General features: G+C 37.7%; 1 protein-coding gene across 1 annotated transcript in view; it reads left to right on the top strand.

The window, feature by feature from the left end:
• SRBD1 (S1 RNA binding domain 1) overlaps nt 1-27653 on the top strand; it is a gene marked incomplete at its 5' end in the record, with an annotated part of 124624 nt that overhangs the window by 43810 nt on the left and 53161 nt on the right. Inside the window, one exon of the mRNA XM_081997324.1 lies at nt 14674-14765. Coding sequence (XP_081853450.1) covers nt 14674-14765 — 92 coding nt within the window. The remainder of the gene's footprint in view (nt 1-14673; nt 14766-27653) is intronic.

Raw genomic sequence — 27653 nt, forward strand, 5'->3', positions numbered from 1 at the left:
TTAAACCCAAATCCAGGACATGCCAGTTTGTGATGTTAGTAACTTTAAGGTTTTAATTATGTTTTCTAAGAAAATGTTTCAGCTTCTTGAACAGAATTCTGAGTATACCTGTCTTCAGCTAATCTCAGAAAATATTTTTCAAATTTGTATTTTAGAAGTATTTACATGGCTTTTTAGAATAGATTCTCCTTTCTACAATTGCATAAATTAGTAGCAAAAAAAAAAAGTGCAGGAAAGTGGCAATTAGACCCTTAATATTGAAATCTGTATCTCTCATTCCTTGATAAAATTTGAATCTGAATTCGCTAAACTTTTATGCTTAGACTTGGAAGATTAACCTGTCTCTGGGGGAAAATATTTAATGTTTGTGCCTTGTTCTTTTCCATCTGGCACTAACGGTGGAGGAGGAGCTTGTTACCCCTTCTCTGCAGTGGATGTGAGAAATGCTCTCAAGCCTCATAACAGCCTGCCCAGCAAAAGCCCCGGGAAGGTCCCGTGCCGATGTAGGTCGTGTTGTTGCATGTGATGATGCTGGTATGTGAACGTGAGCTTCGTGCTGCTCTGGCTCAGGGCCGTGGAGACGCTGACAGCAGCCATAATACCGGCCTGTCTAGGAGGGGCAGGTTGGGGATGAGGCTTGGCTCTGCCACCCTTCCGCACTAGCCAGCAGAGCCGAGCAGGTGCCCGAGGGCAGAAGATGCTCTGCCGTATTAACGGGTGCTGCATATCCCACCATGGCATATGTTCTCCATAAGCCCCTGTAGGAGCTGTCTGCATCAGCCAGAGCCCCTCCAGGCTCTTCACTCCTGCGCTGACATGGAATCTCTTATCAGATAAACTCTTGTTCCCATCTGGACAATTGTTGTTTTAATATTGTGTTGTCTCTTCTTCTATAGCAGTGATCTCCAGATAGAATTGGGGTTTTTTTTAAGTAACAGCTGTTAATTATCAGCTGCAAGAATAGTCTTAACAATTTAACATCAGACACTTGAAATTAATTGGGCCTGCTCTGTTACTGCAGGAATCAGCAGGGCACACATTTCCATTCATTTCTTTTCCGAAGAATTTCAGGTTTTCTTTTCACTTAAAGCATTTGAGGAAGCTAGGATTGTTCAGTGAGTTTTCAGTGCAGCATTGTTTGAAAACAAAGAGTGTTGACTTTTTAAAACTTCATTTGTTTCTCAGACACGGTTCCAGGGTGGATATATAACTTTCTGAAATGTATATATGATGCTAAATTTTTGAACTGCTGTTAAAAAAAAACTCTGAACCTCAGCTGAATACTATCAAAACCTCATTTCTCAGATACAGAGGATCCAAGTGTTCCTCTTAATATATAGTAGGTTTTGGAGTCTCCATTCGCAGAAGTATTTGAAACCTGACTGGACACAGCCCTGAGCAATTTGTTATGGCTGGCCCTGCCTTGAGTGGGGGTGTTAGACCAGCCGATCTCCACAGGTGCCTTTCAACCACATGATTCCCTGGCTTTCAGCAGTTTCAGAAAGCTGAAAGAATCATTCCAAGACTGTCACTCTTCACTGCTGGCTTGTCTTGCAGGATCTAGACATAAGAATCTAATGACTGATCCAGAGGGAGTAGGTGTGGAGTAGATGACCATTGCCCACTTGATAGGGTAACTGTAGGCTCTGCCAGCACCTGCAGCTGTAGGTTCTGATCGTCTGTGCTTTCTGTGTAATGCTCTCCAGAAGACTTTTCTATGGAGTTCCGGCATACCTTTCTTTCTTGCTGCCCAGATACTAATTTGCAGGGAAGATTTGAAATAATTTGCTCTCATTTTGAAGTAACATGTGTGAAGAGAAGAGAGACCAGAGCTTTGAATAGGGGAAGGAAGAAATCAGTAGTTCATTCTAGGGCTTTGGTTTTGGGTGCAAGTTGGCCTGTTGATGGATTATATTTTTTTAATTTTTTTTTTGCTTTCTAAGAAAAAACTGAATATGAACTTCCTGGTGCTAACTTAGTCATCTGTTAGAGAAAGCAACATAGTTGTATTTGAAAAGGATGAGTCAACTATTTCATTTTCATTAATGCTCTTGCTAAAAATTGTGTAACTGTGACCTGCAACTCCTGACATGTTCCCATGTCTTTTCCATGGGAAAGAGACTTCCCATTATACAAAGGGGGCAGTCAAAAAGAGGGCTTATGAGGATAAAAAGATGCGTGTTCCAAGATCTTTTTTCTGCAAAACATTTGTTGTTGGACTCACGAGTAATGAGATGTACAAACGTGTTAATGAACCTCTACACTGTTGTAAGGTATTTTATTGCTAGAATTGCAGGTGATTGAGTATCTAAATACTGTGTAATGTACCTATGACTGGAGAATAACTTTGAAAATTGTGGTGTAAAAAGTAGGACCTACAATAATTCAGCTGCACTTTGATTTAGAAGTAAAGATATCTCTTCAAAAACTTGAAATTCATCTTATCCTATGCTTTCATATTTGGATAACAAAAAAAAGACTTTTATAGTTGTTGGATTTTTTGAGTTTAAAAGTAATTGGTTACAAATGAAGCAAAAGAAATTTCAGTCCAGAATAACAAATTTTCTTTTTAAGTGTTTGTAACTGGATGAAAAACGTGTTTTAAATGAAGTGGTCTTTCAGCATATGTTTATGCCAGTTCTAGTGATATTACTCACAGAAAGTCTCCAGTGTGGATCTGTCACAACCTGAGGGAACAAATTATTCCCTTTTAAGAGAAGGGGGAAAATAAATATAGCACTACCTAGCTGAACTTTGATTTCACTAATTGCAGATGTTTATTTTTGTCAGTTTTTTCCCCCTTTCAGCCACAGTCTTACTAAAGGAATTTGTTTTCTGTAAAAACATGCAATTCGTGAGTCCATTTCAAGTTTGTGGGGATTTGGTGGTTATTTTTATTTGTTTTTTTCACTGAGGTTGATACATACTTCTGTTTGTAGTACAAAATGAGACAGTATCCACTGTTTTAAATGGTTAAAGGATAAGCAATAATACATCTAATGTTTAGCTCACTTCCTTTTGGAGATATATTTGAATCAGATTAGTATCTCTGTCGAGGTTTAGCTGATGAAACCAGGACAATCTCTTACTGTAGATGTCCAGTGGCTGCATATGATATCAGTAAAATAATATTTAAACTATGACAACGAGAAGTACCAGAGAAGACATGAAAGAACCCTAGAGGCCTAAAAAGAGAAAAATATATAATTTAATAATAAAGCACTCAATCTACTTATGTTGCTCTACAGACATTTGAGCATGTCTTCTTACCTTTACATATGTGTCTCAGAAAAGTAACTGAGCTATTTAAAATGTGCTTGTTAAGGTAAAGCAAGCTTCATTTGATTTTTTTGTTTTGTTTTGCATGAAAAATGTTACCTGCTCCTGAAGAATGAGTAACCTATTCTTAACTTTCTTATTTTTTTTCCCTGACTGTTGCTATAATCCTTTTTATACTGTAATGCTACAGTTCCTTCATAGGTGATTAATAGATTTTGCTGGAAGCACTAAACTAGTACTTCAGTTGTACAGCCTTTTTTCCAACAAAGGAAAAAAATTTCCTTGATGGGCAGAATGGGACCTTTTTTGATCAGCATCAGCTTTGTATAGTCATAAGCTAGAGTATAGGAAAATGTCAAAGCAAACTGTTCTTTCCTGTATTAAAAAAAATGAAACAACAAAAAAGAGGACTTTAACATTGTAAGAGCACTGTCATGATTAAGTTTGTAGAAATTATTTTTTAGAGATAGTGGTATGTAATTTTGATTAGGTCTGCATGAAGTACCGTTTACTTTATATAACATTTGTCTTGAGTATGTTGAGCTGGAGAATAAACACAGGAGGCGAATGTATCTTCTGTGAACTAAAGCAGACAGGTTTTTTTAGGTAAATTCCAAATCAAAGTAAAGTAAGAAGATATGACACAGCTAGACAGATTTGGTCACAGTTTTCCTTAGTATTTAATATCACAAAGAAGTTTTCCCGCCAGCATTCATTCTGATTCCAGAATTCTTAATTTATTTTGAGTTTCTCTATGGGGAAAACCTGGGTACTTCAGACTTCAGTAAATTGTGCCAAGAAGTGTCTGTAGGTTAAAAATATTTAATATGATGTATCCAGATACAGCCTAGATGTTAAGAGGGAGGGGGAGGGAACAGAGAGGAGCAGCAGTGGAGGAGCTGTGATTCCTCACACTGTGCAGAGTCTACACTGCGTTGCTCAGCCCTGATGGAAGGGATATAGTTGACTCCAGCTTTCCCTTGTGCATCTGTGCTGGGCAGAAGGCAGCTTGCTAAGGAGAGGTGCAGTACTAAGATCGATGGTATTGTAGGAAGGAGGAGAAAGCCAGAATTAAGTCTGACTTGAGCCAAAGCTACAGGTCAGAATTTTGCATGAGTTGGGCTGTGGAGGCTGCACGGCAGCGCTGGCCGGGCTGCTCCCAACTGCCCAGAGTGAGCATTAAAGAAAATGACAGTTGCTGGAGGTGCCGTTCTCCAAGAGGCATTTTGCTCCATATGTTGTGGTCTCGTCCAGTTATGCTCCACTCTGGGGACAAAGTCTCCATCAGAGTTAACATGATTCTGAGTTCCAGCCTTTGGTCTGGCTTAACTAATTGCATTTTAGCCACAGCAGTTGCTGCATCTGTGTTGCCTGTTTTACCAGATAAAAATGATTCCTGAGAGCAAGTATAGCAAGTGAATAGCATGTTCTTGGTAGCCTTCCTAGATAATTTCAAACTGATGGTTCACATGGGAACAGTCAGCTTCAACAGTTTCTTGATATAATTTTTATTTAACTAAATCTGAATGCTTTATTAAAGTTCACTGATGAGCTGGTTGAGAGGTCTGTATTCACCGGAGAACCTGATGGACTTTCCTTAATGCATCATCTGTGTCTTATGTCCTGTGTCCCACGGGAGACAGGACAGTGTCTGTGGTGGTGTGGGTAGGACAGTGCTTGCAATAGGGAAATGTTTTGGTTTGAAAATTAGACAGACTTTAGGCAGACATGAGTTTCCTGAATTATAAACTGTTGGTGACAACTTCAAATACAGATGGTACTAGCAAAGTCTAGTTATTTATTTATAGGCAGGAATCTTTTTTTTTTTTTTAAAAAGTCTTATTTGTTCCCAAAGCCTTAGTCCTTGGTACTTCATAATGCTCTGGCTAGATTAATTATGCATGAACATGCACTGACAAGTTCCAGGGTTTTACCCTTTGTCTCTACTGTTCCTAAAGCAGCCAGGATGGGTCTTATCTCTTGCAAGGTCCTGCGTGGCTGGAGATGGGCTGGATGAAACGCTAGCTTTCCCCATGTGCTATCACTGCAGGGGTTTCTGCTTGGCTGAGCTGAGGAGGAGCTGCTGGCAGGACAGCACTGGTGACGGCTTTCTGCTCTGGAACTCGCAGCTTCTTCCAGTCTGCTGTGTTTCATGGTGGTGCGTCGGGCTTATTGGCTTCACCAATCTCTTGAGAACTGAGCGGGGCAGGGGCTAAGTAAGACTGCTCATTGAGCTCTCCAGTGTGGAACAGTTCTGCTACACTTTTAGGGGAGCATCATCATCACCTTTTTGGAATGTACTATGTTGTAATGTATGCAGCTAGGCAATTTCATTTCAAGAGTCTCCATACAACTGTGAAATGTGTTTAAGATAACCTAGTGTTTCTCTTCTTTTTGAAGGCATGGCTGCCAAAATCGATTGTGTTTCTTTGTCTCCCTGTACCCCGCTCCCAGTGCTAAAAAGAGGTTAGGTAAAATCTTGTCAGTGTTTGGCTGTATTTTTCCCTATTGCATACACAGTTTGTTCCCCAGAGGTTACTGGGATAATTTAGTTGTGTAAAACTGAGTAAGTGCTTGCAGGAGTGGTCTTGAAATTAAAAAGTGTATTCATAAGAAGCATACCCCTTTTCATGCCTATTATATTTTTAGGAGTGGACCCTAGGCTTTTAGTTTTCGATGTCAATCCTGAAGCCTTTTTTACTGTCTTTCCTTTCTTCTAATGTCAATGTTATTTGGTTATAGACAGGTAACTTTTTAACATATTTGAATGCACCTAATTATCATTAATTCCGCTTAGAATTACTTTTATGCTATCATGTTGTAATTGCATAAAATGTGCTTTTTCTTTTTTTTTTTTAAACGTTTCCTCTTGCATTAAGTTAATATTGTATTCTATAATGATACCCATATTGCCATGATTTCTCTTCATGGCATTGCTGCAACAGGGAGAAAAGCAGTAGCTAAATTTTCTCTCAAGTTCCTACTGTGCTACAGTTTAAAAAATAAATGACTTAACTGCTTTTTAGTTGGATGGTTAACTTGGAAGTAGTTTTTGGACCTGGAGTTCAGATTTTAAAGCTCTCTGCAAGAGCAGAAAGGAGCTTCAACTCCAGCTACTTTATGAGCAATGACAGGACCTGTTTTCTGAAACTGTCAATGAAAGCAGTGAGGACAGTCACAGGTGACTGTCACCTTCAGTCTTGAGACATGCCATCCTAGGTCTTTCACTTCTCACTGCAGATGTGAGGATGTGTATTTCTTCTGGGGATGAATCTGCAGCATCAGTTTTGTTCCAATAACAGCACCTGGCACTAGATTGATTTAACAGGCTATGAGGTTTGCTCTTTTCAGATATGCACTTGTACGGCAGCTTCTGTGCAGCTCTGACATGGCCACACGCTACTGTTGTTTTTTCTGCCTCCTAGCACCACGTGTGAAGCTAAAGCTCTTTGACACCTGCCATTTGGACCCTTTTCTTACTGAAAAATGTCATCGTTTTCAGACAAGATGAAGACAGATATCTGATCATTCTTCCCTTTGCAGCGATGTGCTGAGGGCATGGTTCATACACAGATGAATAAAAGATTCCAGGCCATAGCTATACAGTTAGTTTTAGTTTAGTACAGTAAGTAGATTTTGATTTAGGGCTTCAGAGTTATATCTAATACAGAAGAAATTAAAGCATGGTAACTCATTGTTATATCTTGCAATAATTGTCAAACCTATTTAATTCTGCTGCAAATAGCAATTATCTTGCTGTTTTAATGGCCGGAAATTTCACACCACTTTTCTTTGGGGAGGGGAATGATGGTAGTTGAGGAATTGAAATCCGAAAATTTTGATCTCTTCTGATTCTGTAACCAGTGAAATGTTTTAGGTGGGATACATTTTCTGCATTCATCCAAATCTGGAAGTTAGTTGAACTGGGCTGCATTCTCCAAAGTTGTAACTTTTTTAAAGGAGAAGCTTTTTAAATCTTATGCCACAACTGCTTCCCCCACATTCTTGAAGCCTGTTTTATGCTAACAAATAGGCAATCAGGTTGTGTGGCTCAGAACACAATTGTTCTTATGTTTGAAATATAATTTTATTATGTTTGATTACAGGCAAAATTCTCTTAGAATATAAAATCAACACACAGCCCTCTTACACTCCAAAGCAGTGAAAATCTAAAATGTTGGGCTCTGTTAGACCTAATATTTCCCAGCTTGCAGGGAAGTGGGAAATAGTTGAAGATAACTATTTCAGTAATTGCATTTTTTAATATACTTACTAATTTTTCAGTCTTTGTCATACATTTCTTCTGAGGTTTGGATGCAGGTCTTTTTAGTTAAACTGGCTTTGTTTTATTGTATTACTTTTAATTTCTTATGAAACAGACATTGAGAGATTTGTGCATTTTACTGATGTTGAAAGACTATAATTTGGTATTTCAAATCATTAAGTTTTCTTTTGCACATTGTTCATCATCTGAAAGTGCATACTTCAATTCTGTATTGAAGTTTAGTTCTGCATAAGCTTATTGCAAAAATGGAAAATTAAATAGAATTTTAAGAATGTTATTTTAAGGTAAGTCACTTCTAATGATTTGAAGCCATGAAAGAAACTGTGATTGGAATATCTTTCTAAACACTGGTAGAAACAGGCGTAATTCTTTTCTCTTCAGTATGTTCTAGAGATCTATGCTGTCTACTAGGAAAGCCATCAGCTTGCGTGGTGCTAAGTATCGTTTGTGTCTCAACAGGAGAGAAATAATCCCTAATACAAAGATGGTTGCCTTAAAATTCTGTCATTTCATAAGCTGCGTTATAAGGTGCTTGTTTATTGTCCCTGCTGTAGGGTCAGCAAGCTCTTTCGAAAGTAGGATTTGTGACTGAAAGACATACTATTGTCCTGTGTTGTAATTTGCTGCATGAGAGTTCCTGGTTTGAAACAGCGTAATAATTTTACTTTAAAAAGTAATTGAGTTGGTCAGGACAAGATTGCTTTCTTCTTTATATGGCGTAATTTCTGGTAAACTTTGCAAAATACCAAGCGAGTTTGTTTGTACATGGGTAGAAACACTTACAGACTTCTTTTGTTGAGAATTCAAACCACCGATTGTAAGCAGAATAGCACTTAATATTTTCTATGCCACAGAATGTGGCTGAGCAGCAACATGGGGTTTGTTGTCACTGCTTATTTCGGCTGTCTGAAAGACAATTTGTGGGCTTAACTTCTTGTGTGTTTTGGAGCTCCTGAGCCAGAAATGTTCTTTAAAACTTACTTCACACACCCCCAATATAATTGAATGGCAGTCACTATGAGCTTTTTCTGTAGTATTTTAGAAAAGGGGTGTTAGTCATCTTTTGCAAATGTGGCTGACTTTGAGAGGTGGTCTTCTATATAAGCAAAAACTTGTGTGGTACGTAGTGACTAGAAGTTTTAAATGAGGTAATGGAAATATGCTGAAAATTCCTTTCCTATCAATATATTTTGTCATAGGAAAATATATTTAATACGGGAGTATCTCCTGATTTCTATATATTGTTAAAATTTTAAAGCTAGATCTTTAGACTGTTTAAAAGCACAGATGAATTGTATGGGTTTTGGCTTGATTCTGTTGAATAATGATTGCTTTCTAGTTTCATCTTTTTTCATGATCCTAACATCTTCCTTTGCCACTAGCTTATTGGAGGTGGGGGAAAGACCAGATTTTGAATTTAATCTAATCTGTCATAATGAACAGGCTTTAAAATCTTTTTGGGCTTTTTATTCTCTGAATACATTATTGAGTATATACCAGGACCTTTTATCTTGCACTTTCATGACATATGTTCCTCATAAAAAAAAGAAATAATGGCTTAGTTGTGTCAGAGCCAGGGTCTGTCAAGCCTGGTATCCCATTGTTCCCGTGGCGGAGTACATGTGGCTGAATAAATCACAGCGTCTCGCTCAGCCTGTGCTGGACTGCAGTCTCCGGCCGGCCGTATTCATCACTACCCCAGCAGAAGGAATGGTGCTGTCCACAGCGCGTAGGGGCTGGAGTGCTCACATACCTGAATGTGAGACCCTGGGAATGGCAGGTAACTCTGCCCATGCCGGCAAGAAACCTGTGGCTCGCCATTGGTAATGGCGAGGAGGAGGTAGAGGGGCTGTCAAAGTCACTTCTGCCGTGGGTGCTCTCCCGGTTGACAGGAAGGGGAAGAGTGAGACACGAGTCAAAACGCAAACAAAGGGATGATTGCTGTTCCATACAAAGAGTTGCTTTAACCTAACCTAGGTGGTTTTCACTAGTCACCAAAAATGGGTATGAGGGGAGATGTACAAGAAGAGATGCAGACATCCTGTTTCTCTAGTGGCTCTCAACCATTTTTGGTTTTAGGCTCTTCTGGAGCTAGTTATGACTTCCGTGTTTTCAGTAAGGCCCAATGGATTTCTCATTCATGAAATAGCTCAATGTTCTTTTGAGCCTGTACTTAATTAAGTCTTCCCTGCCCCTCCTCACTTTGTTTTTAATCACTAAATCTATCAACATAATTAAAGCTTGTAGCATTCCAGTCAAGCTTCTAAATGTAACATACTTGTCCAGCAAATATTTTGTCATTTTATTTTGTTTTATTTTTCTGTCCTGGGTAATTCTTAAGCCAATTATTTTAGTAAGTAACAGAGAGTAATCCTTTGATCCTTCTGTACTTCTGCCCTTTGTGGGAGCCTCTAGCTTTTGTTATCACAAGCTTATGAAGAATATATTTATCAGTTAATATGTAAAAAGTTGGGTTCGAGGACTTAACCACAGTTACTAAATGTTGATTGGGAAGGGAGTTTATATTTTGTCAGATCATACTTTTATGACCAAATATGAGCATCTGGGACCATTCTGAGGTTGACATACCCTTTGCTTTTAGAGTGACCATGATTTTCTTCCAAGTATTAACACTGGTCTCTTCTTTGTATTGGTATGGTTTCTTAAAATGCTATTTCGAAGGCTTCAAGTTGTAAATCAGGGCTTTGGAGATTGTGGGAACATTAAGTTATGTAAAGTTGGATAAAGTTACTTTTTATCTCTCTATGGGTTATTAATCTAGTGTTGCATTTGATTGTGGGGAAATGACTTCAATGTAATAAAATAGTCTGAAACATTGGTGAGGTTCATGAAAATGTCAGAAATCTGTATCCATCTTTAACCTAGAAGCCTCCACCTTAATATATGTTTTTCATTATACTTACTTCAAATTTTTGCACATAGTTTTGAATAGGTTTTCATTGAAAACTTACTATCGAAGAACCTTGTAAGTTTTAAAAAAATGTGCCATTACATGCATGTACATGAAATTGTAATATAGTTAAACAGCTGTTGGTAGCTCTAATTTCTTACATGTAATCTTTACCATTATGCATTTTTGTAGGTATGTAATAGCTTTGAATTTAATGAAAAAATGTAAGTATTCTTAGATAGTATTTTAACAATTTACAAGAAAGGCTTTTTTTCTTTAAAAATTAAGAGATTGAAATTCTGAATGTTTTGAACAGGTCTTCAAATTATCTTTTTATACCAAATATATAATGGCTATTTAAGCGTAGTAAGAAAATAACTTGCTCTCAAAAACGTTAAAAGGCTCCTTCAAGTATTTAGAATACAGCAGGCATGGTCTCCAGCATAAAGCTGGGGGACCACCAGGTGGTGCTAGTGGAACAGATTTAATGTTGGTTTAACAGTAGTTTAAATGTATCTTTACAAATGTGAATGAGATGGGTGCATATACGAAAACGTACTTTCTATGCAACAAGCCTGTTTGTACAACTAAAAAGAGTTAAATTGAAATATTGTGTAGCGACTTTGTGGTTTGGGCACCTTTAATTTTAAAATGTTGGATATAGATGCTGAGGGGGAAAAAAATGCTTATCTGTAGGATCGATAATGTGGGAAGCGGGCAGTATAGAGGCATAGTCCTAGGTATTTTACCTGGTTTTTTTTGTTAATTCAGAGAGCATTTATGAAACTTGGGTGTTCATGTATTATAAGTATATCATATCATGACCACTTGCTTATTTAACTACTACATTTTGACTTTAAATAGCAAAATAACTTTTTAATAATGTTGTTTCAACTGTTAAGATTTTGGTCACTGCAGGAATCTTTCTTCATAAGGAATGCACACAAATAAGGATCTCATTTTGTGAGGGTGTGAGGGGGGTCTAGTTTTCTTTTTTAATGCATTATGTGGCTTAAAAAGTCAAAGTTGAAACAAATTCTAGTTATGAACACATACAGATTTTTTAGATACTGTTTTTACCAACTCTTGTAAGGGCTTTCTTTAGATTATCTTGAAAATTGTATCCCTTAAAAAAAAAAAAAGGGACGGGGGGAGATTTAGAGAACAGTGTGGATTGCAGTAGTTTGGAGTAAATTTCTATGGCCTACTGGTTTGAGCAGGTTTGGTTTTGTCTTTATGTACCCTGACATAAAAAATATATATATTCTTTGAAAGCATGATGCAGAGCATTTTACAACATTAAATTAGCATAAGCTATCCTATATAGCATCACCCTTTTAAAGAGGAGTAGAAGTAAAAAAAAAAACAAAACCACAACACCAAAAAAAACCCAGAAAAACACAAAATGTCTCTAAACCCAAGTGACTGTCTCTTGTCTAGTCAAAAAGTAAAATCCAGAACATCTGCAGACAAAAATCCCCAAACCTATTTTGCTTGTAATCTTAGTGTTGTGACCAAGCTAAACGTTTTAGCATTGGATGTGCCAGTGTCATGTTAGTAACCACCTCACTGTAGCTAAAAAGAAACTAAATCAAACCACATGACAGCCGCTAATAGGTCTGTAAAATCTTGGTTGACTATGGTTGAACGAAGCAGAGGATGGTTTCTTTGGAGTTTGTGGCCCTGTGCATTTACTCAGGGTAACAAATGTATTTACAGTCTGGGTTTTACTGCCTTGGGCACAGCAGTATGGGGTTCTCTGAGCAGAAATTCTTCCCCCGTCCTCTTCCAAGTCTGCTACACCAGATACTTCATAGAATAACTACATGCGTACACAAAACCACCTCAGAGTGGATGTCAAATATCCAGTGTGTGCTACTTCTGAAAGTGCTTTTTTTATGTTGTTTTCCTGCTTGAGATAAATTTTTACTTGGCTTCCCTCCGTCCTCCTCCCCCTGGTGTATAAATGTTCTTGCACTTGAGGAAAGGAAATGTGCTCTCTTCAAATGTTTCTTTCTCCCATCCTGAGCTTAATTTTATTTACTCATTTTAGCAAGGAGTTTTTGTACTACCTACCTTAAAATTTGGCAGGGCACTTACTACCATAGAATGATAGTATTATTGCATTCCTCTCGCTTCTGAAAATTGTCAGTGTAGCATTAATGAGAATCGATAAAATGTCAAGTGTGTTAAAATTCCCATCCGTGCCTCTTTGTTTTTTCACGGCACAAAAAACAGAGAGAAATCAAGCAATAAGCTACATGCAGTAATACAGTTTATAGTACAGCACTGTAAAAATGTGAACTTCAAAACACTGATATTAAACTTTGATTAAAAAAAAATTCATGTATTGAATTTAGAAATTGCACGAGAGGTTAACCTTTGGATCTGTTAGAATACAAGGAGGTTGAAAAGCAATTAGTTAAAGGCTGTTGGAAGTATGTGCTAACGTGTGCGGTTTTTTGGAAGCAATTTCCAAAACGGGAGTGCTTGCCAGGTGCTGCCTTTATAAGCTGTGAACAGGTTAATACGTTCTGCTGCATTGTTCTTTAAACTACCTGTTCATCAGAACAATCGGACTTCTGTCAACGTCTTCGTTTTTCAACAGTTAGGTTTTTGTGATATGACCATATTTCTGAACTGTGTTACAGGACTGTTTTCTGAATGTCATTTACAGTGTTGGAATGCCCATAATACTGCATCTTTAGAAAAGATTATATAAATAGTTTCATTTTCATTTGTCTCGTTCAGCTCGTCTGAGCAATTTTTTTCTCCGTTAAGCCGGTTGTTTGAAAAGGTCTGGAGGCATGCAAAAGAGAACAGCATTTTCTTCTTTGTATTTAGTGAAAGATCCGGTTTCTCTGTGATATTGAAATATTCTTTAGAGTTTTGAGTAACTATAAAATCTGACTTGTGTGTACAGCACTCTACCAAATCCCAGTTTGAATTGGCGGGGATCTGTAAAAACAACAGTAAGAAATTCTTACCTTTTATATCTGCATTTTACACTATTTACTGTTAACATGCTTGGAACATTGAATGGCTATATGTTTTGTCTCTTGAGCTCTTCTCCCGCTTTTTCTAAAGGGTGCGGCTTCTAGGTATCAGTTTCTTTATTTAAAAATTTGACCTACTAAATGTTCTTTAAAGGAAAATGTATAGTCTAATTTTAAAACTATATAAAGCAAATAGGATTTTTATTGAAAGGTCTGGTTCTTAAGGATTGTGGTTTCCCTCCTTACAGTGAAGATGAGGTTATTCTAAGAGCAGAATAGTAAAAGTAAAAATAGTTCTGACACTGGCAGTATTCCTCTCCAGTGCAGTAGCTGTACGATGCCTTAATTATCAGCCTGAAACTCAAGTTCTGTTGAAGTTATTTGAAGAAATATACTGTTGATGCAGTGGTGTCAAAATTTCAGATCTGAAAATAAACTTACACTGTGAATGCTTGATTGCTGTTTTCTCTTGAGTGGAACTAGAGCACTCAAGGGTTTTTTAATTACGTGTTGTGATTTGAATTGGTGAGTTTATCATCATTACTGAATGAGTTTGAGGTGTGCGGTAGATACATGAACTGAAGCTTAAGTTACTTGAAGTCATGCAGTGTGTGTTTTTCTTTGGGGATGGCAGTGAGAGCAGGGAGAAGAGGGTATTAAATGCCGCTGAGAAGCGAGCTGCAGCTCTGTGGCTCATTCTATATCAAGTTGGGGTTTTTCTGAGTATTTTAAACAGTTAGCTTTAGACAAGTGTGTGCACACTCATGATTTGAGTTCATGTTATAGTTTAATTGATGTTAGACTTTAGAATCTAGGTGTATTTAATGAAATTGTCAGGTTTTTGTTTTGTTTATGGAAGCTGGTTTGCGTAGTTACTTCTGGTAACACTTGTTTCTGGTATTCATTTTCTCTGCTGTAAGATTACTGCAGGGGCTGATATCATGCATGGTGTGTATTTATAATAGGGCCAGAATTGAAAAAGACTGAATGTTGCAAGTCAGGGAGGGGTGTTTTGTCTTAAATGGAGATCTTTTCCTTTGTCTGTATTGTCTTACTTTCATAAATATTCAGTTGATTCAAAATATTTTTAAAACGTGAGGCTTTAAAAAAAACCCAAATAGTCAATTCAGTAATTTGCTAAGTCTTTCAGTTATGTTGTTCAGTTGTGTGGGTTTTTTTATTATTTGCTATTTATTTTTCAGCATTGTCAGCGAAGCAGGAGCATCTATCTACAGCGTCAGTCCAGAAGCGTCCAAGGAAATGCCAGACCTGGACCCTAACCTAAGAAGTGCAGGTATGAAGAATATTTAATTTTATCACTGTTTGAACAATAAAGCTCAATTCTCAGTTCTCAGACTGTATTGTTTATAATATTAAGTATAATAATAGTCAAAAGTATAAAAAGTGAAAGTTTTGGATGTTTTGTTTCTACTCTTTAGTTCCTCCATCATTTCACATTTGAAGTCCTAGGTATGCAAATGACATCATCTTCTATTAAGGCCTGTAATGTATGGTCCTTGTGGACTTAATCCTTCAATAGGCTGGTAAAGGAGAATTTATGGGGATTAATATAACCAATGAATTACATAAACTTTCATTTGGGCGTGTCTGTGCTGACAAGAGCTAGACTTCTCTTCTCTTTTTCCTGTGTATGTACACAAATGTCTCTAACAATAAAAAAGCATTTTAAGGTCTGGGAAAACAGTAAGAAGAGAATAGGTAATTTAAAGGTGTGCATTCATCCTGAAAGATGACAATGGCACTTTCTTTACCTTCACTGTGATCACTTTGAAGTCTTCATGTAGCTGAATATAGTCCTCGAGAAATACTGTTCAGTTTCTAGGTTTTTTATTTAAAAAAAAAAAACCAAACACAACTATTTCAGCAGAAATGTCACTGAGAAATAATACAGCCCAAGTGCTTAGAAACATACAAGTGCTGTCACTGTTACAATTTTCAGTGTTTGGTAAAAGAGTAATCTTTAAAGATCAAATTCCTAGCAACTTCATTGGTGTCCAGATTTTACTCATGGATTTGGTTTATTGAGAGACAGCTGTAAGGGCAGGTCTAAGGGGGTTTTTTTATTACTTCATTTGTGTATTTTTATTTTTGTGTCTTTCTGTATTTGTTTTTATCTACCCCAGTTTTTTTTTTTTCCCTGCAATTTGCTGTTGTACTCAATCAAATAAAGCACATTGAAAATGCAGTAATGCTCATGTATAGATCTCTTCCAGCCAAAATGCTACTGCTATTAATTTTATTGTTACTTTAGCAGCTAACTGGCCTGGAAGTCCCCAGGAAGGTGTAGAAGTAGATTAGCAGAAACCAGTTCTGAAGTTACAGAGTATTTCGGGGAAAAAATTTCTAGGATTCCCCATGTTCCTCTTTCCTTTTACTGCCTCAAAGGGGAAAGAAGGGATTTGTGTTAACTCAGTGTTTCAAGTGAATGTTATTACAGGAATATTCTTTAAAAGTCTGTATTGGCCCTTCCTTTTGGAAGACAGGCCTCTAGCTTCTTTTTCACTTGACTCCTTGCTCCCTGCCTGCGAACAAACTCCTGTTGTGATTATTTCTTCCCTGGGCCACAGATTTTGAATGTGTCATGGTATGGCCAGACTGAACATTAGGCATGTGACATTTCTGTATTTGTGACAGATGCCACTAACTTTGCCTTGGGCCAAAGTTTTATATGTTGCTGATATATTAAATGTGGGTTTAGAGTTCATGTAAACGAACAGAAAAACAGTGAAAAGGAGGAAATCTAATTATTAACAATATACTTTTCCAGATGTAAATGATTTTCCTTTTTTCCCAAGTTAATTTTTGAACATTTCAGACATTTTTATTGTGTCGTGCATGAAATACAGTAAATGAAAATCAAATTTGTAATACATGACCAAACTCAATATTAATTATCTAGAGTTCATAATTTCTTCACTATTACTAGGAATTGCTTCAGGCATAACTTAAGTGCTCTTGCATCTGGTTTGAAAAGCACCAGCTATTTTAACATGCCGCAGCAGTACTACAGAGTACATGCAAATTGAAAAAGGGTAGGATAGAAAGTGAAAAGTAATTGCTTAGTTCCATGGATGTCAGCTGTTATGGAACTGACAGCTAGGAGTATATTTATTACAAAACAGTCTCTCTAGAAGTTTTAGACTTTCTTCTTGACGTCTCTTGGTGTCAATGTGTAATTAGTTGCACTAAAGATGTGGACTTTTTTTGAAGCTGAACATGAAAATGTGATATAATATTAGAGGGAAACACTAACTGATGTTTGGGGTTTTTTGCAAACTTTTTTTCTTTACTAGCTTTTACTTTTGTACTTTTGATTTTCCTTTAATTTGCATCAAACAGCAAAGTGACATGGTGTCAAAGCTGACTTGCTTTTTATTTTAATTTTTGTGTTACATCATGTCAGGTTCCGTGCTTACATGATAGCATTTAGTACATTAAAGGAAGCTGACAGCTGCATGATGAAGTGTGACATTTATAGTTAAAATAAAAGGTACAACTGATGTGAGATATCTGTGATCTTAACGCAGTTTGCCACTTTAACATTGTTCTCAACAAAAACTTTATAGAAGGGTTTTGGGTTTTTTGAATTACACAGGTAGGCCTATGTTTGTCCATCAGGTACATAAGTGTGAAATATTAAATAATGCATATTATATGAGAACTTACTTTCACATCTTGTGATATGATCTCTGTCATATTTGCAGTGCTGCTTAGCACTGTTTGTAGTCAGTTTTCCCTTTATACAGAGAAAAGGGACACATCAATCCTGATAAAAGTATTACCTTATTAATTTCTCCTTGGCTGAGTGCTGTATATAGGGGGAAATCCACAATCTTTAGCACTTCTTGGAGTGCTATTTAAAGATATTAGTTAAGATAAGAAATCAACTGTTTGTGTGGGGGTTTTTTCACTATAAACTGTCTTTGAAGTTCCTAAGTGGCAAAAGTTTGTAATGATTGAGAAAGGTCTCATTATAAACTGATGGTGTATGTGTAAACTATAGTGGAAAGTCTTCATAGTCATCCATACAGCACTTTTAGCCAAAATTGCACTTGCTTGGGGGGGAAAAAAAAAAAGGTAATTTCTTAAAACAATTTGCTGCTATCTACAGTGCAGAGAATGGAATAGTGTCTCTCCAATTTTAGAATTGTCCTCCAGAGATGGCTACCTTCTTTCTGGCACTAGGCAGTATCACCTTCTAGTATCAGTTCTTTACTTTGAACCAGGTTCTTTAAGATTTTTGTAGTACCAGATGTGAATATTTCACAAAAGTGCAGAATCTTCTATACTGCTACTCCAACTAAGTAGATGATAAAGAACTTGATGAAACCTAGTTATTTGTGTTTGAGTAGAGTGAGAAGGTATATATCCCCTTCTGACAGTCATTGTAGGATTAATGAGCAGAACAGCTATTTCTCAGCCTCACAGAATTAGGGAGATAAGAGGCTTATAGGCCTGAGCAATAAAAGGATTTCCTACTTGATAGGCTGAGGAAGTTCAGCTGCACCAGATTAGGAGGGTTCTGTGTAGAGAGCAAGCCATGAGAGTTCAGTAATGGGGGTTTTTAGATGAACTTGCAATCAGGCTGCAGCCTGACAGAAAAGGGAATGCAAGGCTTCCTTGAATTCTCCTTCCCAAAAGTTGTGCCTAAGGATGGGGTGAAGATTTGGGGTGGGAATTTTAGTAGGGAAGAATGGACACCATTAAAAAGAGTGCTTATCAAGCTGGAAATGTTGATGACCTTTGTGAAGCTTATTAATATGTGCCCCCTCAAGGCCTTGTGACTGCCTGTTCTAGAGTTAGTGGAACAGCAATGGGGGAGCTGGGAGGCTGGGTGGGTGACTGCAGTTCTGTTTCTGCACTGGCATGTGTCCTCTGGCCACTCTCTTAGAGAAGTCAAATGTTTAATTTGGTAGTGTTTTCGTAAAGCTGTCAAATTCATATTTACTAGGCTGCTGTGTTCTGTTGTTGTTTTTTTCTTACTATTTTTTTTCCTGAGCAACCATTAGTGTAACACTTCATATTTAACCTTTGGTTAACTTTTATTCATGGCATCTTCAGGTAGGAGTTTTTTATTGTCACTTGTCCATAAGATCTTCTGGCTTTACTCTAGGTCTCTGGTTGAGATTTGTGCCTGTTGTTAATGGAAGGCCTGGACGCAAGCTTCCCTTTGAAGTAATTTCCCTTGCAATAGGACAAGGGGTAATGGTTTTAAATTAAAGAGGGTAGATTTAGACCAGATGTAAGTAAGAAATGCTTTACAGTGAGGGTGGTGAAACACTGGCACAGGTTGCCCAGAGAGGTGGTAGATGCCTCATCCCTGGAAACATTCGAGGTCAGGTTGGACGGGGCTCTGAGCAACCTGATCTAGTTGAAGATGTCCCTGGTCACTGCAGGGGGTTGGACTAGATGGCCTTTAAAGGTCCCCTCCAACCCAAACTATTCTGTGAAGCAATTGCAAGTACCATGCTCAGTGAACAGTTATGTTGCCTTGCAGGTTTGCCAATAACTCCCCTTGCCATTGGTTGTCTTTCATTATCAGAGCGGTTGAGATAGTCTTGATGCGGTATTCTTTGCATGAGTAAAAGAAAAAAGTTAAAATCAGTGGTGACAAGCATTCCTCCCTCAAACAGATGGACTCTGTGACAATCAATGTCAACCTGTTTTTGGTTGCTGTTGCTGGGCCTGTGAACTCTAGAATTAAATGGTTTTCCAAAGGTTGATAGTTCCTTTGTTTTACCTCCACCCTGTCCTATATAGTTTTGCTCAAGGGTTTATTTTGTTGTGCAGAACCTGTATTCTTAATTAAAATGAGGCTTCTGGGATGAGAAATATAATGAGTCTGTGCAGGTGTCAGTGTGTAGATGCTGACACACTTTCTGTTTTTTCTGTCGGATAGCTCTTCTCCACTTCTACATTTCCTTGTTGTTGCAAATGCTTGGTGGCTTGCAGAAGTTTGGCTAGGCAAAATGGGAACACTGTGGAGGTACGGGTGAAGTATATAGAAAGTGTAAGCATGTATGACTCGTGTTGAAGGATTGACACACAGAAATACGGAATTTAGGTAGTTCCTGGATGCCTGGAAACTTTTTAACGTTTGGTCAGCTAGTGGTGGTTTTGTTGTTGCTCTTAGTACAAGGAGGATAAAGGATGCACCAATTGTCTGGCATGTGCTCACATCAGAAATTTTTTCTTCTGCCCCCTCTCCACCTCTTGAAGTGGATACCATGATGAAATGAATGTTAATAACTCCAAGACCCAGAGGAAACAGCTCAATGCTGATGAAACAGTGACCTGATGGTGGAGAATCGCTATGAGGCAGTAGTCATGCTGGGATTTTACCTTGGTTTCAATATATACTCAGTCACATTAAATGATAAATCCCTTAATTTCATTAAATTGATGAACTACCTTTCATTTTGAGATGACTGCTCTAACAAATAAGCAATATGTTCTTTCTTTTACTATTTAAAAAGCAAATTAAAAACCTAATGCATTGATTTATAAAAATGCAGCCAAACCTGAATACATACAATTCTGTAAACATAAGATGAGGTGGGAAAGGGGGTTACGTCTTTTCAGACATAATTTTTGTGTAATCCCTTGTTAGAGGAGATGTCATGCTAAGCCTCTCCAATTGATTTCCACACCTTAATGCAATCATGTGCATTTGGTTTTTAATTTGCAATTCTGTGTTCAGGTGCTGAAACAAGAGCCCCATACTTGGGCTTGTCTGTTGCAGCAACTCCAGGCAATGCTCGTTTTCATCTCAGATATGGAGGGCGTGGGGTCCTCTGTCAAGATCATATAGTTGTGTCACCTAGTTAGAAAAGCAACAAATGTAGATAAAATATTCCCTAAAGTAACTTTTTTTGCAAAGATTTGGAATACTAACAAGGCAATCATGCCTGTCATTCTGCATCCACAGGTATGATGCAGTATAGAAACTGTGTTGCTTCTAAAGGATGATTTCTGAGGATGAAGAGGAATCTGAGAGAGCAAAAGGTCACACAGCACAGCTTGCCTTAGCATTGTCAAATCCCATCTGCTTGTCTCCTCTCCACAGGGCAGAATACATTGGATTATTGTACACTCAAAGTTCAGTACACCACTTGCACTTTTCCTTGCAAAAGAAAGCCTTATAGGCTTTGGGGGCTTGTTAGGACTTTGAGACTGTCATGCTACAGGGTTTTATTCCCTGGGGTGCTGTTAAAGATAGAGACATACAATTCAGAGCTGTCATACTGGCCAGCAAGTAGAAGGTAGAGATTGGAAAAAATGTAATTTCTTTTGACTTTATCTTAAGGAAAATAAAACAATTTGATGATTAGATGTGTGGGACATAGTGCCTTCATGTCTACTTGAGCTAATTTCTTCATCTTCTTAAAAGAGCACTACTCCCCCTTGGCTACTCAGGAGAGAAGGTCATTTTTCAAAAACTTTATTGGACAGAAGTCTTACGGTTAAACCATTTGCACTGCTTTCCAACTGGAAGCTTCCTTCTAGAGCTAATCATTGAGGATTGGTGCAAGTTCCGCAAGTTTTCAGAAAGAGTTAGGAGACAGGAAAGTAAGTGCTACATTCGTAGGCATTAAAACATTTTTCTAGCCCATTTAGTTGGGTTTTGTGCAATTACAGCAGTACAAAATGAAATTGTATTCCATCTTTGATCTGCTGTATTCTGTAACATGTAAGATTGAGTTTAATTATACTGTTGGAAGGGAAAAGTTGCAGTGGTCAGAAACAAAATGGTGGTGAACAGCAGTAATAGATAAAGAGCGGCTTGTTCCTTCTCTCCCCATAGGACCCAGCTCCTACTAATGAGCAGAAGCTCATCTCAAGGTGTGGGCTAGGCTCTACAGCTTAAACAGAAGTTACAGGGAATCTGTGGATAACTTTGAAAAACAGTCCCTAACTGCAGATAGTCTGGAAATGACTGAGCCTCCTACGGTTGTGCATGGACGTGGGTGCCTGCATCAGGATTTTGAGAGAGAAAAATGGGCTTGAATTGCCGAAAACCAGTGGCACAATGCTGAAAGGGGTTGTTACACGGGTGTTGGAGACGTTTTCAGTCTTTGCTTTCTTTTTGTTCTAGATAAGAACCTAACATTTCCCAATCTGTGCAAACTTCATGGCATGTGTAAGACGTGGTATGTAATCATTAACATCCTGCTCACTGGCACTGTATTGCCTCTGAAGCTGTAGAGTGTAGTAGTACGCTGGTGTAGAGGAGTCTGATCTTCTGTAATCTGCAAGATCAAGACCCACTTTGATTCCCCTAGGCTTCTGCCTTGTTACAGAATTAAAACAGGAGATGATTTTGAGCCAGGTGAACGCTCTTCTGTCTTGCTGTTTTGGGTCAGTATTTTTACTATGCTAAGGGGGGGGGGGGGGGGCGTGTTGTGTATGTAGCATTTAGTTACATACATCATTCTCTGTGCACATGTATAATGTTGGCAACTGATGTGTAATCTTTGCATGCTTTGTGGAAAGATGGGATGTTCACCTTGCCTTCCTCTCATTTACCTATTTGTCATATCCCAGCTGGATTGGAGTTCAGCAGACAAACTTAGCCTTTTATTTACAGAGCATCATCTTCTGCACTTCTGAACCAACTGAAAATACCCCACCAGTTCTGTCTAAAAGCCACCTCCAGAAGCAGAGCACTAGTCCAAGCTCTGGTAAAGCCAGTTTCCCTTAGCACAAGAGTTATGAAAATCATTTACTTCTCTCCCTCTGGATATGTGCGTGTGTGTGTCTGTGTGTTTTCCTTAGAGCAGTTTGTTGCCACTTTGAAGTGTGGAGCCAAAGGAACAGTGAGTACAAGGATGCTCTTAAGTTCGACAAGTTTTGACTTGCTTTGAATGTAGCAGTATAGTGTTTTACTCACCAAAACTGCTTTTCTTACTATAGACATAGGAAAGGACATTCTGGTCACTGATGAATGGTTAATTTTTGTTGCTCATATATAAATGAATAAGTCTTGTAAGTACAGAGCCTGAAGTAATTTTTTACTTTTAGTAGTAACAGTAATCAATGGCATGGTGATGCAGTTAAAATTAGTACCAGCAGTCTGAATGTGAAAAGCATGCTGACGATGTCTACCTTTTAAGCTGAGCAGATGGGGAAAGATTTTTCTGAATTTATACCGTCCTGTAAGACTAAATCATTTCTGTGGCAGAAAAATCACATCAGGCTTCAATTAAATGATTATATGTCTCCTATCTCACCTTGGATAAAAAAGTGCTACTATGCTGCGATACAGAAATTACTAATACTTGAGAAAAGTCTTTTTGCGAGTGTGTTTCTAAGAAAATATTGACTTTAAAAAAGCTGCATTATAATATTCACTTGTCGAGGTTTTATCTTTAAATGTATTTCTTACTTCCCTTTTTTATTCAAGCCATCTCTTTTAAAGACTTTTGTAGTAAATAAATAGAACATTGTCATTCATTATTGCATTCATCTTAGGCAAATAACAGATTATCAGTTTTATGTGGAGTTAAAAGTAAACTAAAATGTAACCTTTTTAAAACAAAAACCTGCTCACTTGCCACAGAAGAATTTTGGATGAAATGCAGCTGTTGAGCAGTTGCTTAAAATAAATTGCATACTTTAAACCCACCAAGAAGATATATGAGGATTCAAAACTGTGTCACAAATCCTGACCTACTGAGAAAGAATGCTTAATGAAAAGACTACTGTACGTTTCACTGTATCCTTTGCAAGGAGGGTGAAATTTAGGTCAACAGGATAGAAAGCTTCCAGGACTCAGGAAACCTGAACAATCGATCACTGAGTAAACATTATTGCAGATACTTAGGGAGGTAATTGATCCTGAACACAATAATAGGCTTTATAAAAGGATTTAAATAAGTTGTAATGTTTCCATATCTAGTCTGGTATGATATATTGACAGTAATTACATATGCATTTGTGAGTTAGTCTGTGATTACCTTAATATTTTTTTTTTTAATTTCCTTGACATTGAATTTTCAACCCAGACTTTTATGGTGCAAAGGTTAATCTAAAATAGGAGGGGGGATGAGTTACTTGGATGTTGTAGTAGCATGTCTCAGCAAGAACAAAATACTGAGGTTTTGTAATAAAAATACAGAATGTTCTCATTTATGACAAAATTGGGGTTGAACTAATCATAGCCTAATAGCTTGTGGTTGCCATATATTTATTTGTAAAACATTTGTAAAACTACTCACTGCCTTCACATCTGGAAGCTTCACATTGTTTCAAAACACAAACAAATGCTCCCACTCATATGAAGTAGCTAAACTGTCACAGTTACTGACTGGAACACGTTTTTATCCTTATATAGCGACCTGTGTATTTAAAGGAAGGAATGCCATCATCTTGGGACTTTTGGCCAAAAACGTTTTTCTGCTTGCAGTGGCAAGCAACATTTGAATGCCGCTGTAACCAAAAGAAGCTGAACTTTATTTTTTTTTTTATCATCTTCTACCCATAATTATTCCTGGCAGTCACTTGTGCTACATCTGGCAGGACTTTTTTCACTCTTTCCCTATCTACAGCCATTAAGCTATTGCTTGATGGTGTGGCTCTTACACAGAGCAATGCAAAAGGAGAACATTTTGATATGAAAGTGTCTGAACACAGAAGTTGGCAGGCTGCCCCTGAAGCAGGCACAATGCTTGAAACTATTTACAATAAGTTTTGCTTTGTAGTTGACAAGATTTCTAGCTGCTCTTGCACACCGAATAGTGTACACATCTGATTTGAGCGATAATGATTGCTTTAGATCCCTTCCATTGCTTAAAGGAGGCAGCCTAATTAAGAAGTTAGCACTAATTCTGGTTTGGTTTTTTTTTTTTAGGCCTGGCAGCTGACAAGGCTATTGTATAGATACCATCTAGAGAAATAGTTGGAAGCCTGCTATACTGGTTTTGCCCCTCGCTATTGAGAGTGGGCACTTTTTTCAGACTAAAGATGGGAAAGATTAGGCCTGAAAACTATTATCAGTATTCCACAGTGGGAACTCTTTCCTTTTTAACACCTGTGAAAAATGATACCATTTGCTGTAGAAAGTACTAGTAAAAACGAAGTTACATGACATGTATGTGTGAGGAAAATAGTCTTAATTGTAAATTTGACAGTTTGGAATTAAGAGAGATTTTATCTTTAAGACAGGAGTAGCCAGGTAATTAAGTATGTTTGCAAGTTCATGAGGGCACATCTGCTCATTAGCCATTGGGAAACAAAACATTTTAATACAATTCCTTATTTTCTGTGAAGATCAGAGACTGAGACTGACATGAGTTGTGCAAGCAGCTCTTACGGAGGCTTTTCACCCACCGCACTTGCAATTGCAATTCATGACTGACAGGCAAAAATACTTAACTATCTCTTGGGTTTGTCTTGTCAAATAACCAAAGTGTGGAGTGAATTGAGACCACCAAACAGTTAAATTGCCTTTCTTACCAAATGGCAGAAAATGTCCTAGTGACAAGACAGGATTTCAGTAAATATGCTTTCTGTAATCTTCTTTATTTCTCATTGCATTTGGAGGCAAAGTTCATCTACTTTAAAGTCAGAGGACCACCTAGCCCATCCTGTCCCCCCAAGCGTTAAAATTTTACATGGATTTACTGTGTGGCAGCACAGTACGTTACTGTCATTCCAAGTATTGCAAGCATGTTTTCTTCTTAATTGACCACTTGAAGCCTTGCATCTATTGGGTCTATAATTCTTGTGGTGATTTTTTAAGAGGGCAATGCCATCCTGATCTTAATACTCTGTTTAATATTGAGTAGGGGTTTTTTTCCACATTTTTCTTAGACTAGCATATTTCAAGAATGGCATCAAACATTTCATGTTTGGCCCTGCTGATTACCTTTGAGAAATCTGATTTTCTGGTTTTGCCCTGCATGCCATCATATAATTTGCTTTATATTTGCTTGAGCAAAAGCGAAGCATAACCTTAATAACTATAGAAGTGAGAACACATTACCTTATTGTCAGTCTTCTAAAAATGCATGGTTTCTAGTCACTCCTAAAATGTACTCTAAGCATGTAAACAAATAGTTTTAGGCAATACCTGTATTAGTGTAAAATAGCTTACTTTTAAAATGTCTTGGTTTAATTTTTAAGGAGACAATGTAAGACTATCCAGTTTTACTGTCTCTGTGTGGTCCATGGTAGACTTCTGCAGAGCCCTCATGATTTTGGTAGTACTCTGCTTGTATTGTAAGAGACCAGCCATGTGGATCAAATCACCAGAACTGAGCCTCATTGCCTCCTAAAAAGATCTGTGTATTGTAGTGTGATAACTGTAACGAAGGAGAAGTGGTTTTGCCTGTATAAGAGACAGTAGATGCTAATCTTGACTGGATTTGTGCCTAGAGAGAATGTGGACAGCTCTTCCCTTTTCCCAATTGTGCTCTCTTCTATTTAGAATTCGAAAAGTTCCGGAGTAAAACTGCGGCTTTCGTGGGAATTCTGCAGGTCAGCTATCCTGCTGGCATGGCCATAGGCGCTGCATCCCTTCAGCTGTGTAACTGACCGTTAGTTGATCTTTGCGCTTCGATACTGTAACTATTAGGCCTGATCCAGGAAAGCACTTAAATGTCTATGTAATTTTATGCATGTGAATAGTTTTGCTGGTTCCGGTGGGAATACCGACATGCACCTGTGTTGAAGTGCTTTGCTGGATCAGGTCCTATGCCTCCGCTGGAAACCTCCTAGGGATATGACGGCATGGTCAACCTGGCTATTATGACAAGAAGAGTCTAAATTTTACGTTTTAATTGAAGGTTCCCCTGAGAAGGTTATGCTTGGAAAATTCCTATATCAACCTATCCATGTAGTTGTCTATTTTTAAAAGATGTAATGAGAGGAGACTTGTACAGTGAGAGATATTTGCTCCCAGCTTATCTAAAATGTAACTTTTTGAAATGTGTTTTGCCATTAGGTGGAACTAAAAGAAAATTCTCTAAAACATTGTATGGCTATTAAACAAGCTGAGTTTGAGAGAGCTTGTTGAAAGACAAGTATAGTACCTATACATAGACATAAATGCATTCAGAAGAAATACATAGTTTTAAATGTTTCCTGGTTTGGATCAATGCTTTCATTGGTATTTTGTTCCTCTTTTGTTTGTTAGGTGACTGGTGATACATAGCACTAGTGTTTCTAAGTAATTAATATGAACGATTGTTATAGGCAAGCATTTTTGTAGTAAGATATAACTGTGTAAGCAACAACTGGTGTTTAGACTGGTTAACCTTTTAGTGATTTTTTTTTTTTTTTTTTTTTTTTTTTTTGACAAGAAGGCATATGTGATGCTTCTCTGACGGAGAGGCAGGCGTATCAGATGTCACCAGCACAGTGCTTTCTGAGCCTAGCTAGCAAACTGCCATTGTCAGCATATGTTAAAATGGATAATAAGGGGTATGAGAAGTCTTGCATGACCGAGCAGTGAACTTCATGTTAACTGTGCATTTAGCAGTGCAGATCTTTTAAAAGCAAAATCTCTAATGTATTTAATCAATGAACTTTGCATCTGTGGTTTGAGAACCCTGCATAGCTAATAAGTACATGTTAGATCTATCTACTATTTTGGCTTCAAGTATCAGTGTTTAGTCATGTCCTTTTCCAAAATGCTATGAAGTCTTTAACACCCTGCAGTAGTGGCTGTTGCTATTTAAATTAGGGCTGCCAAGATGATTCAGGGAATGGAGCACCTTTCATACAAGGAGAAACTGAGACAACTGGGACTGTTCAGCCTGGAGAAGAGGAGGCTTGGGGGTATCTTATGGAAAGCGTATAAATACCTGATGAGAGGGAATGAAGAAGAGGGAGTCAGACTCTTCACAGTAGCGCTCTCTGTAAGGACAAGAGGCAATGGGCACAAATTGAAACTTCCAGACACTCTTTCATCAATGTTGACTTCACTAGGTAGAATGCATGTTGTAAAGACCTGCTAAACCAGCCAGTCTGTCCTTACTTTATTCAGGAGGAAAAAAAGTTTATAAACGTAATACTGGTAGGGTGGAACAATTCTAGTTCAGTACATATGGGAGGGGGCATAGTTACAAATACTGAATGAAATTCAGTATCTGCGCAATTAGACCAAGGTTGAGAATTTACAAATTGACATTTTGCAAATAACCATTTATTCTGAGATTTG

This window comes from Phaethon aethereus (genome assembly GCF_964289735.1).
Source record: "Phaethon aethereus genome assembly, chromosome: 3".
NCBI lineage: Eukaryota > Metazoa > Chordata > Aves > Phaethontiformes > Phaethontidae > Phaethon > Phaethon aethereus.